The sequence below is a fragment of the Kryptolebias marmoratus genome, linkage group LG19, assembly GCF_001649575.2.
Source record: "Kryptolebias marmoratus isolate JLee-2015 linkage group LG19, ASM164957v2, whole genome shotgun sequence".
Classification (NCBI taxonomy): domain Eukaryota; kingdom Metazoa; phylum Chordata; class Actinopteri; order Cyprinodontiformes; family Rivulidae; genus Kryptolebias; species Kryptolebias marmoratus.
In genome coordinates this window covers 9,622,071-9,634,769 of record NC_051448.1, presented here as the reverse complement: position 1 = coordinate 9,634,769, position 12,699 = coordinate 9,622,071, and the positions used below count along the sequence as shown (strand labels likewise).

Sequence of the window (12,699 nt, the reverse complement as noted above, 5' to 3'; positions counted from 1 at the left end):
AACATGTTGGGATCACTCTCATTCTCTGCCCCACTCCTTACTTTAGTCACCTGTCCACACGTCACTGCTGCAGATCTCAAAAACGTAAATGCAATTCTTAAATCTGCTTTAGGTGTGAAACATCTGTACTCAAAATATCACTGACATCTTTGCTTCAGATCAATGATAATAAACGTCCATTCTAAGTGTTTTAAAATAAACTCAATTTAAAAAAAAATTAAAATATTTTTGCTTTCAGGGGGAGGGGGTTGGGCCATATGAACCACTGTTTATATAAATCACTGATCGGTTCTGTTTCACTGCAAATGAAGTGCAGTAAAGTTGAACTGGAATCATTCATTAATACTTAAATAAAGTCCAGTTCTTAAGCTCTGATTGTTACCATTCTGTTACACTTACAATAAAATAAAAACTTACAAACACTCATAATGGACATAGATGTCATAAGCATTAATCTGTACTTTGTTCAAGGATGAATTGTGCAATTTATTGCATACATTTTAAATACAAAACAAAAAAATACACAATAATTATTAGTACCTGATTGATGGCTACTATAAACCTTAGTTTAAGGTGTAACTTGCTATAAGAGACATTCAATAAACTGTGCTAGTTGTAAACACTGAGTCTGATTTAAAAATTTTGGCCACATGATTTTTTCAGAAAACCTGAAATATGACAATTATTACAATATGTTTACATTTTCGATAAATAATTTTACACTTGAAAAAAATCTAATCAAAAAATAAACACAGGAAGTTTAATATTTTTATAACATTTATGTCCATGATGACTGCATGCTAACTTCAGCTGGTTTTATAAAGACTAAACAAATGTTTGTCAGGTTCAAGTAACTGATTGCATGTTACATTTGTTCATTTCATTTTTTATTTCGTTGCATGGTTATCCTGTAATTTAGGGGCCGTCCACACGGAAATAGTTCTTCTGGTTGTGCAATTGTTTCTTTATTGTTCCAGCCTTGTGTCCACTACGTTTTAGGAGCCCCAAAGGTTGTATTTTTGGAAAAAAAAAAAAAAGTGAAAAAAACTCATAAAATGCATTTTTGTGTGAACAGTCAAATTGCAACTTTTTGTAAACAGTAATGTCTAACCACACCACTAAAGCCTGGCTCACACTGTGTGACCGTCATAAAGAACCGGTACATGTCCCACTGTGTGAGCCTGACATTCTAAAATCTTGACAGTAACTCATGTCACACTGTACAACGAAAGATGAAAGATTAAAGACTGCTCAACTTCTTTTATAAGAGAATTGAGTATATCACAAAGATCTGACAGCAACATTCCCATAAAGTTTTTGACACTACTTGATATTTGTCGTATTTGTCTTTGAGCCTGTCACGCTAAATGACCACAGATCCCAAATCCAAGATCGTGGCCAAAGATTTTGTTACAATTATTTTCACAGTAAAAGATTTTGTTTTAGACAGCAGATGATATCACAGTGGGAACTCGGTTTATTCTAACCTACAGCCCAAGGGTGTCCTCTTCTTCGTGTTGTGTTTACATTTCACACCCAGCTTTATGCCAGGGCTCCACACTTTTTTGTTTCCTGCTTTTGGACACAAACAGGCCTGGCATAGGTGCTATAGTGTCTTGGGTCATTTTTGGTGTTTTTGTGTAGATGGAGACATTTCTAGAAATGGTGCTGTGTTTACACGGGTATTTTTTTTAGAAACAACAAATAAAAAGATTGTTTTTTGACAGATTGCATTTCCGTGTAGACAAGGTCTTAGTCTTTTTCAGGAAACAGCATAAAATGTAAAAAACCAATATATGAAAAGCTGTTACTTACTTGGCATTTCCAGACACAGCCTTCTTCCGGCGGAACATATTGAGGAAGCTATTGCTGCCACACTGAGCCGCAGACTTTCCATCACCAACATGCATTCGCACCACATCAGATGTGGTAAAGGCGCTTCGGACGTTCCTCTCTGGTTTGGCGATGATAATGTACATCTTGGGGGTGAACATGCAGCCCAGGGCCACTGTGACGCTCAGGCTGACGGAGAAGGAAGTGGTGATGATCTTGTAGTTGGAGCCAAAATAAATTGGCACGAAGGCCAACCAGATGATGCAGGTAGTGTACATTGTGAAGGCAATATATTTAGCCTCGTTAAAATTGGCAGGGACGTTTCGTGTCTTAAAGGCATAGTAAGTGCAGCTCATGATTAGCAGGCCATTGTAGCCCAGTGGCGCCACCATGCCTAAGTTGCTGGTGTTGCAGATGAGGTAGACCTCACGTATGCTCGGGTAGGACTTGATGGGCTCAGGAGGCTCCAGAATGATGAGTGTTACTTCCAGAGTTAGCTGCACGCTGATTAGCATAAAGGCAATGATCACCTGGGCCCAGGCGCTCATGAAACGTGGTTTCCTGGTGCAGATCTTCTTCTTGCTGCCCGCCAAAATGCGGGCGATTCGGTTCGTTTTAGTCACCAGGGCAGAGTAGCACATGGCAGATGAAAGGCCGACCAGGAGACGCTGCAGATAGCAGGAGGCCACTGTGGGACGGGCGATCAGGGTGAATGGACATATGTAGCCCAGGAATATGCCTGCCAGGATGATATAACACAGTTCTCTGCTGGAGGATTTAACCACAGGTGTGTCACGGTACTGGATGAAGACAAAGGTGACGAAGGAGGTGATAAGGATGCCCACACAGGAGAAAACAACTGCAACAATGGACTCCACGTCTGCCCAGTCAAGATACTTCAACGGCAGGGGCTGGCAGCCTGAAAAGAGAAGAGAGGATGTTGTGTCAGTCTTTTAAAATTACTATTTTTTTTCTCACCCATACATGCACATTTATGTGCAAACATGTGGTTGTTTCTTAATTCTTAAGTCTCTGTCATAATGCACCAGTTGCATACTTGTCAGCCAGCATGTAGAGGAATTTTGTAGAGCTTAATGGGAGAAAACTGACATCCCTCGACTTCCCCAGCTTAGAACTCCATAAATTATATGCTTCTGCTAATGGCATTAAAGTGACTTCACTGTGAAACCCACTGCTGATCTGCATGTTAACGCCTAACATGTCAAATCATCAGACATTTTCAAGTAGCCCACGATGCCTACCACTAAGAAAATATTTAAAAAATTAAATACACTGTTCTTAGATGTGCATTTGATTTAAAACATTGATTTGTGGAGAAAGCCTTTCTTCAGTTAGGCACATAAATCAACAATATAATCTGTATGGATTATCAACTCCTTTTTTTTAGAATTCTCCCAATGCCAAAGGAGTGAAGGGAAGATTTCTTTCTTGGCACTCTGCTGAAGTGTGTTCCTAAGCCTCTCATGACAGTAACAGGATTTTGCACCTGGGAAATGAGAGCTCCTCTCCACTTCATAAATTGCTGTCAAAACAACCACTATGGTACAAAAAGGCAAAGAGCAGAAGGAGGGAAGTGAGCAATATCACGTTTGTGAGGAGGCTGAAAAACCTAAAGGAGAGCTGGGGGACGAGACTGGGCTGGAGAAAAGGTGCCAGACTGCGGCTTTTTGAGAGGATAAAGTAATCTGTTCACCAATTTACGGCCCTCATTATTGGTTAGGTAAGAGCAGAAAGGGCAAACATGATGTATGCAAATTGGTTCAGTGCAAATGAAAAAATAAAGAGTAAGCGGCTTGGAGTGTCCCGTTTTTCTCCTACCTGCCAGTTCTTCATCAGGCCACCATCCCAACTCGCATGCCTTGCAGGTAAACTCATCCTGGACGTACTCATTGTCCTTGCACGTCGTGCAAATCCAGCAGCAGCTCACTTCGCCCTTCCTTATCACCTGTAGAGATGATTACCATAGATGGGTCAAAAAATACATCTTACAGGAACCGATCACATCACTTACGAAGCCGTGACAAGAGGCTTAAAACACTGAGGCTCAAAGCAGCATAAAAAAGTACTGAGCCACAAGGGAATGTCAAAGTCGGGCATGTGTTTGTACCATATTTTTTTCTTGAGCCCCAAAGAAAACAAGGCCAACTGCTTTTACATTCTGCTCCCGGAGAAGCTGTTACCAGCACTGTGATATGCAAAGCAGGGTGATAAGTGGACCAGGAAAAAAAAGCAGATAGAAGAAGACATGAGAGCAGCCAGGAGAGAGGCTGCATCCTCCCTCAAGGTGGCTCAGTGTACACCAGCAGAAAACTATCGCCCCAAAATGAAGCAAATGAGGGCATTTTATCAACCTGGGCTCAGTACCAGTTTGACTGCTCAGTGTGCCAAAGCTGGCTTTCTGTTCATTCACTGAAGCTAATTGTTTAACAGCTAACATGTGCACCTTGAGCAAAGACAGACAATAGCATGTGTGTGAAATAGAGTAAACAGATATACTATTTGTTTAGCTTATAAATCTTTTTTTGACCAAGCAAATAATTGTGATTATTATAAAAATTTTTGTATGTCTTTTTTTTTCATTAGAATAAGAATATTTATTGTCTCTCAGCCTGTGCAAAAAGTGAACAGAAGTGAAAAGATGATAGGTAGACGATAGACTGAAGTTGTTTACAGCAACCACGTATGTATTTGACAAATATTTTACATTAACGGATAAGTGGTTGTGACATAGAATGGATAATTTATTTGTTCAGCGTCTTAGGTGTGAAAATATTGCCTCGTCTATTTTAGATAGATGAGACAAGATCCTAAAATTTAGGACAGAGTAAAAATTCTTGCAACCTAAGAATGTGTCGAACAGTTAAAACAAGACCGAATGCAAAAGGTTTAAAACTTATTGCATGAGTAGTGTCAGTCCATACATGGAAGTCGGCATCCACAAGTTTCAAGTCAGAAAAAAACTCCTCAATCAGAGGTTTAAGTAGTAATGTAAAAGCAGACCATTAAAATGATGGTCACATGATTTACTGGGCGCTTGGTCACAAATACTCAGAATTCAGTAAGGCTGCAACAGGAAGTTCTTCCAGACACCGTCTTGTTTTGCTCTGAAATCTTTAATTACAATGTCCATGTGATATTCATCAGAGGGTGGGAGTTCCTGCTTTTCTAACTAAAACAGTACCTTCTTCTGACATCACTTGAAGCTACAAACTGTAATGCATGGTTTCCAGATGATGTATGGATCTGTTGTTTATGGATTTGAAATGGTCTACTGCAATCCACGCATTGCCTTGCAGTGCAATATGACTCAGTGTGGCCTCTTTTTCACCTAAAGGCTCAAGATAATTCAACAAATTTTGTTTTTGAGACACATTGATTTTTGTTTAGGTGATCCTTTACCTACGTCTTCACTGTGAACTGTGACAATGGGAAAAGGTCAAAAACCTTTGTAAATAAATATTTGCCAGTTTTGTATCATAAATCAGTATTGATAATCTGGCTAGTGCTTACAGAGGTACAACTCAAAGCCCGATTGTGCCATAATTTGTCATAATTCAGAAGTGAGGCACTTATGGTGACTTGTGGCAACTGAGACAACGGTGGTACCTCACTGGGCTGCAAACCTTTAGTGACTACAAATTGTGGTGAAACTGCAAAAAAATAAACAAATTTTCCATTCCAGACTCCTGAGTTTTTGCAACCAAGTGACCAGCAAGCCTCGTGGCCACATTTTTGCACAGCTGTGCACATTATTTTGTTGCCCACCTCCTTGTCAGTCTGCTTTTTAGATTTAGACATGTTTTCTGTCAAAAGAAAGCAGGTGTTAAAATACACCTCTAGAGCTCTTGAGACAAGTTGGAGATGCCTGCAATAAATTTCAAAGTGGCTATTTGCAACTGTTACAGAACTACATTTTTGTCAGTCTTATCTTTATTTATTTAATTAAGTCAATCAGTCAGGGGCAGTGTTCTTGTAGAACTGAAGACTACCCACCTTTATCTGTCCTTTGGAACAGGGATCACTGCAGACCGAGCGAACCATGTCACTGCTGTTCATCCATAACTTGTTGTCATCAATGTTCAAGATCCCCTCATGCCAGGACCCCACATTTAGATAGTCAAAGCGATCTTCCCCCACGTTCTGTAGATTCATGATGTCATACCTGGAATAATGGGGTAAAAAGTAGACAACTATGGGTATGGATGGGGAGAAGTGGAAAAGCGGGGTTGGGGGATTTATAGAGATTAAACTGCCTAGCAACATTTTTTTCTGTTCTTATAGAAATTTACTCATACGGTTTGAAAACCTTATTAACGTGACATAGTGAGCTTGTGTAGTGGTACACTGTGTCCTCGTTTTTATAGTTGAACCGGGATGTGCTCCACCTGACGGAGAAATAACACGGCCGTGTTTCCTGACTGTCAAACGGTGTCTGTTGGAACTGAAAAGAGATGAAAGTGGCTGCCACAGTCGGCCATTCACTGAATCTGTTCCAGTCCAAACTAATTACATCCCTTTGTGCTCAAGACTGGTGCGCACACGTGTGTGCTTGTGCACGCGTGTTAATGAGTCTGAGGCTGTGGGAGAGAGGAAAGGATTTCAAATCTGACTATGCAATGAAAGCTCTTGTTCCTCTCTAGTCCTTCTCTCACCTGCCCGGAGTGTCTCCGTTTTCATCAAAATAAATGTCCTCCCCGGAGACTCCTCTGAAGGACGTCTTGAGCAGATAATCCAGCAGCTTGCTTCCGTCTATGGGGTCCATGGCCTCACAGAGTCCCGTCTGGCCCGGACAAACCTCCCTGTGCATGTCGTGGAGGCCGTGAGCCATGGCGTAGATGGCGTTGATGACGAAGCCCATCTTGCTATCCTGTACGTAGTTCTCATGGAGATTTTCATTTCCTGTTAAAATAAAATAAAATAAAAGGTCATATAACAAATGAAAAATTATCAGAATCTGGTGATTTGTGCTGCACTGAAAATGAATTCACACTGTGAGTAAAAGCATAGGAAGTGGTGTAAACCAGACACAGAGAACAGGGGAAAACAGAACTCTTTTTTTTTTTTTTTTTTTTCCTTTTTGCAGCAGAGTTCATCAAAACAAGATGTTCAGTGGTTTGATAGGAAACATTTGGAGAATTACAAATGCCAGGAAATACTCTTAAACTTCAGTCATCTAAAGCCATCATCCTGTCATAAAATTTCACTTTTATGAAGAAGGTGAAAATCCATGACAGAAAACCGAATAAGCTATTGTTTATTGCATTTACATGAAAATCTTTATTCCGTGCCACCTCAGACAAAGTAATATTTTTGTGTCACTTACATGCATAAAAACAAGGTGGTGATCTGCCCCAGTAACTCATTTTCTCATGTCTTTGTGCAGTTTATGTGAATGTATTTTTATTATTTATTTAGTGCTTCACATCAGAGTTTGACTGATGCTCATGTCACTCCCATCAAATTGGCTGAACCTGGTACTTCATGAAACATTACAAAGAGAGTGATGTTTTTAAAAAAAGCATCAGTCAAACAGTTGTCTCAAACCGTCACGTGCATGCAAAGTGCAGGTGACAATAGGAACAAAAATTGACTTGAATGACACACTCACCACCTTGAAGATCTTTGGAATATAAGAGGTTTGTAAAAGAGGGACATAAATAAATCAGAGGAGCAGCCATGACTGGTTCTGTTATAGAAATAGTCATCACACAGCACTAATTATTTTTTACTTAAAATTTCATCCAACAGAAGTGATTATGATCACCTTTTTTGGGAGCAGGTGGAAAGTATTCAAAGGAGGAAAAAAATAGAGAAAAACAAAATGACACTTTTTGGTTCTATTTTCAAGTTTTTCACTCTATTTCAATTTTTGAGTCTCACTTCTAAGATAGAAGAACTGAGTATAAATCTAGCTGCTACACTATTAATTTGTTCTAAAGGAAAATCTTATCTCTAGTAAAATATTCCTCTGTTGCTACCTACCTGAACAAATTTTTTTGTAGTTCTTGTTCTCATGTGGATGGCCAGGGAGGCGACACTGGAATCGGTACTGCCAGAACTCTGAGAACCAGGGGTTCCTCCTGTTAGAGTCCAGACGCAGCTTCAGGTAGTAGTTGTCGAAGGACTTGACCACCTCTGACTGCAGCTTCATGGTGATTCCTCCCTCCGCCTCCTGCTCATAGCCTTCCACAACCTCGTAACGGTCAGCCCATCCGTCACTGCAAATATAACGTTAATAACATATTAATACAGTGATAACGTTCTGGATTTGTTATGCTCAAGAGTATTTAAAACTCTATTGTTGAACTTTATAATTTGCACTCAGTTTGCAGTTTACAAAAGCAAGGTGTCAGCAACATCTGTTTAAAAGACAACAATGAGGTAAAAAGATTTCAACAGTGCAGCTTAGTGCTTTTCCGCTGCTGCTTGTTGCATCTTCAACATAAAATCTTTAAAATGATTTTTTTCATTTCATATAAAACTTAATTGAAAAACAAAACACACACAAATTGTAATGAGAAGTAATTGCTGAGATATTAAAGCTTTTTTATATGTCTGCATATGTTTTTGTTCTTCTTCTTTGTATTAGCTGGTTGTGAAGACTGGGGTAAAAAAAAAAAAAGGGAAAACACTACATTGAGAGAATAGAAATTGATTCCTTTGTTGAAACACAGTGGTGGCAGCATGATTATTTGGGCTTCTTTTGCTTATCAGAACAGTTTACCATCTTTAATGGCTACTACATGTGTGCTGCATGAAAATAATCCTAAATTATATATAAATTATATATATATATATATATATATATATATATATATATATATATATATATATATATATATACAGATAGAGCGAGAGAGAGAGAGAGAGAAATTTTACAAACAGCAGCACCAATGAGCAAAAGGTACACCAAAGTAAACCCTAATTCCTCTGCATCGAATGTCATCCTAGTTTTTTTTATATTTCTGTTCAGTCTCTTATCTCAAGTCCACTTCAGCAGTCCTCAGTTTAAGATGGAAATCTCTGTAGTCCTGCCCCGACTGTAATACTATGCCGTACAAAATCCCTCCAGCTAGCCTGTTTGTTTGCTTGTGTAATCCTTGTGCCAGAGCCCGACCAAGCTAATTTGAACATATTTGGCCAATGGGCTAAGTGAGAAATGGAAAACATCAGTGGAAGGGACACTGAAAAGCAAATAAGCCGATGAACAGAACTGCTTCAGGCTTCCTTTTCTCTCAGACTGAGCTGGTAAAAGTTCCGGCTGGTTTACTTTCTTTTTAAGGTGAACTCCAGGCTGCTGCCTCGAAGTACCTGTACTATACTGACAGCTACAAACCAATTAGGTCTGCTCACCACAGAACCAATTACCTCACACATGTTGTTCTGGGCGATGGATGAGGACAGGTGCATGCCTGTGTGTGTGTACAGCTCACGAAGTCTCTGACCTTTTTATCCACAATTACCGCCAGTCCAGTCCTTCGTGAGAAACACTATAAAAACGGTATATTTAAACCCTTTTTAAGGTAAAGGACAGATAAATCGGGCCACTGAATAGGAGCAAATTATGGAAATCATTCAGAAAATAAAGTTCCTGATGTCTGACTGCCCCAGTTCATATCACCTCATTACAACTCATTACAGCCTGCCAATACTAAAGTCTGTGGTAAATCTTTGTGTTCATCAAAGCAACTTTTCATCATTTGTAATAGTTCATTAACATTCTTTTAATGCACAAAGACAAGAATGAAAACAAGTCATGTTTGAGCTTTGCTGCTAATGCTTGTTAGTTTGCCTCTTTTTGTTCTCATTTATTGACTAAAAAACTGTGTATTGTTTCTGGTTTAAATTCTTTTCAAAGTTTTTAAGAAACTAATTGGTTTACATTGGTTCCAACAAGGGGTTGGATCTGAGACCCTGCAGACACCATGCATGTGATAACAAGGCAACCCTGTTCCACCTGCTTTATTGTCCTTTTTACTCTAAATGAGCCCATAAATCACTACACGTGTCACTGGTGGCAGCTGACATGCTCACAATGAAGCAAGATTTATTACTGAACTCTGGAATCCAAAAGCAGCGTACAAGATGTGACAAGAACAACAGCAAACCAGCAAAACAGATGAGGTTCGTAAACAGACAATCTGACAAAGACCTGAGAAAAATCAGGGAGTAAAAGGACTGGGACAGCTGATTACTAAATGACAACAGGTGTGCTGATTACCAATAGAGGACAGATGGTACCTAATGAGCTAGAAACCAGAACTATGGCAGTGACTTAACAACCATTACCAAGAACACTATTTTAGTTGATCAGTTAAGAATACTAATATATATAATAGTAATCCAAAGGAATCCTACCCACATGTTAAAGAAAATTATCAAAAATAAACACAAGTGATGTGACAATTCTGACAGTGAACCAAAAATGGGTACAACCAACTCATTATCACCTGTAGACACGAAAGGCAGGCAGTTATGTAATCATCCGCCTCTGTGTGATTACATGTTTGTTTGTTTGGTTTTTTTTGTCTGTTAGTAAAATATCTTGTGAAGCAGTGGAAGGATTTTATTAAAATCACTGGATGTACAGCTACAAAAGATTACCTCAGCCTAAATCAAGATGGTTACCACAGTTAATCAATCGTAGCAAACAGAAAAATGGCTTTAAGTCAGTGAATGTTAAAGGTACTGAGCTCAGATTTGGTGTGGTAGTAGTTAAGCATCATCTGCAGCACGTACAAAACATGGCGAACATATTGCATGAAGTCTTTGTTTAAAAACTTTGTGATTAACTGTTGGAATCAACCCTGTGTGTCTGTTAGCAAAATATCAACCTTAAATGAACACTAGTTTTATTAGTATAATGATGTCTAAGTTGGAAAATCAAATTAGTTCTCATGAAATTTGTAGGGTCTAGTCACATTTCTGTTTTCCAGTACAGGACCTCTGTGCATACCATAAATGCACCGATCTGAGAGATTAAATGTGTTTAATGACGTCTCTTTGCTGTTTTGTCTTATTTGCTCAAAGCGAAGAGAAGAAAGCAAGCGGCTTTTAAATAAAGACAGAAAAAAAGGGACAGGAGGAGTGCTGTTCCACACTCCACATGAATAATTCACAGCACACTGAAGACATGCTCGACTGTGTCTCACAGTGCAGTTTGTGATAAAGTAAAATGACATTTCTGTCTTCTCACACTCCTCTCTCAGGATGGTGCTGTCTGGCAAAACTCCAAACAGCTCATCAAAGCCTCACGGGCCACATGAGGGATGTCTAATGGGACAAAATCTGATTTGATGTCACCTCAATGTTCTGCGCCTTCACGCTGCATATTTAAAGGTCCATTATTACATAACCCGAGCTTGATATACCACGGGAACACCTGTTTAGGCAGATTAAAGGAGTCACTGCTGTTCGAGTGTGTTATTAGTTTCTGCAGATAGTTCTGTGATGACAGACAGGCAGTAAGTCTGAATATGAGCAACGCTTATCTGACACAATCAATTTATTTTAATCCTCCGATTTTGAAAAAACCCTCACACCTGAAGCATAAAATCTAATTAAAATGCTGCCATATCCACACCAGGTGACGAGAACGTTCACACTAACAACAGATCAAATTAAAGGCCGAGCATTTCTTGGAGGAATGCATATCGCCTGCTGTCTTTCATGCCAGAGTTTTAGACTGAGATTTATGTTCAAATTGTGTTCAAAAATGATGGAGTTATAGCTGTTTTGGTCAAATGTTGAAAATAGCACTCAGAGAAAGGATTGTGAATGACTCTCAGCTACTACCACATCACATTTTAGCTCAATATTTGTAAAATTGATCAAATTATAGTCATTTTTTGTGTGTGTGTGTGCTAAGGTCAGTTGGCTGTGGCAACCATCTTGGATTGGGTTGATTTCAAAAGTTATTTCAGTGGTGACATTCTGAAAGATACATTAATTGGTCCAGTGGTTCATGACATATTTTGTTAACAAATAGACACACAAATACACAACAGCAGGTGATAAATACAGAGAAAGAAGCTTCTTTGCCTGATGAAAGATTTCAGTAATGTACGGTGGTTCTTCCACTCTCAAGCCCTACCAGTCTGAGGTTTCCTACAGTTCACACAACACACGTGCAAAAAACGTTTAAATGATTTATAAAAATTGTAGTTCATGCTTTTTTATTTTTAAAATTGTTTAAGGCAGGGCTGTTCAATCGGCAGAGGCCACATCTAACTCATCGATGAGTTCATAATATTTAAAAAACTATGAACAATTATTTCCATCAGAGAGCTGACCCTGTTATGTAGATGATCTATGATATGGCTGTACAACGAAGTCCAGTTGATCTGAGACAAAACTAGATTTTAAATGGTAAATTAGAAGATGTTCGGCCCCTGAGCTGTTGGCTTTCGGTAACTGGGAACCTCTGCAGAATTTAGTCAAACAGCTCTGACATAAAGGGTCAGGAGGTTAGAGTGGGGATAATAAATTAGGATTACTGGGATTTTTTTCTTCTCTTTATGCCTAATTGACTGGAATTCCAGGCTGAAAGCTTTTTGAGTAAGGGTGAATTAGTATGGAGTTAGATTTGTTTCACAATTATTCAATCAAAAAAAAAATCATGTCAAACAAAAAAAGGAGTATTCAATCAAAAAAATATCATGTCAAACAAAAAAAGGAGTACTCAATCAAAAAAAAATCATGTCAAACAAAAAAAAGTAGTATTCAATCAAAAAAATAATAATGTCAAACAAAAAAACATCTTAAAAACTTTTTAACCATAAAAATATTTTTTTACGAAACAAAAATTTATTTAAAGATTTTTTTTTTTGATTGAAGTCACTAATT

The 12,699-nt window shown here is 38.6% G+C and overlaps 1 protein-coding gene across 2 annotated transcripts in view; it reads right to left on the bottom strand.

The window, feature by feature from the left end:
* The window catches only part of grm1a (glutamate receptor, metabotropic 1a), a 36,154-nt gene that overhangs the window by 3,153 nt on the left and 20,302 nt on the right, over positions 1–12,699 (bottom strand). For both annotated transcript variants that reach the window (XM_017423329.3, XM_017423330.3), the window contains exons 4-8: positions 7,837–8,072; positions 6,507–6,753; positions 5,848–6,016; positions 3,673–3,799; positions 1,816–2,752 (exon numbers count right to left, since the gene is read on the bottom strand). In XM_017423329.3, coding sequence (XP_017278818.1) covers positions 1,816–2,752; positions 3,673–3,799; positions 5,848–6,016; positions 6,507–6,753; positions 7,837–8,072 — 1,716 coding nt within the window. The remainder of the gene's footprint in view (positions 1–1,815; positions 2,753–3,672; positions 3,800–5,847; positions 6,017–6,506; positions 6,754–7,836; positions 8,073–12,699) is intronic.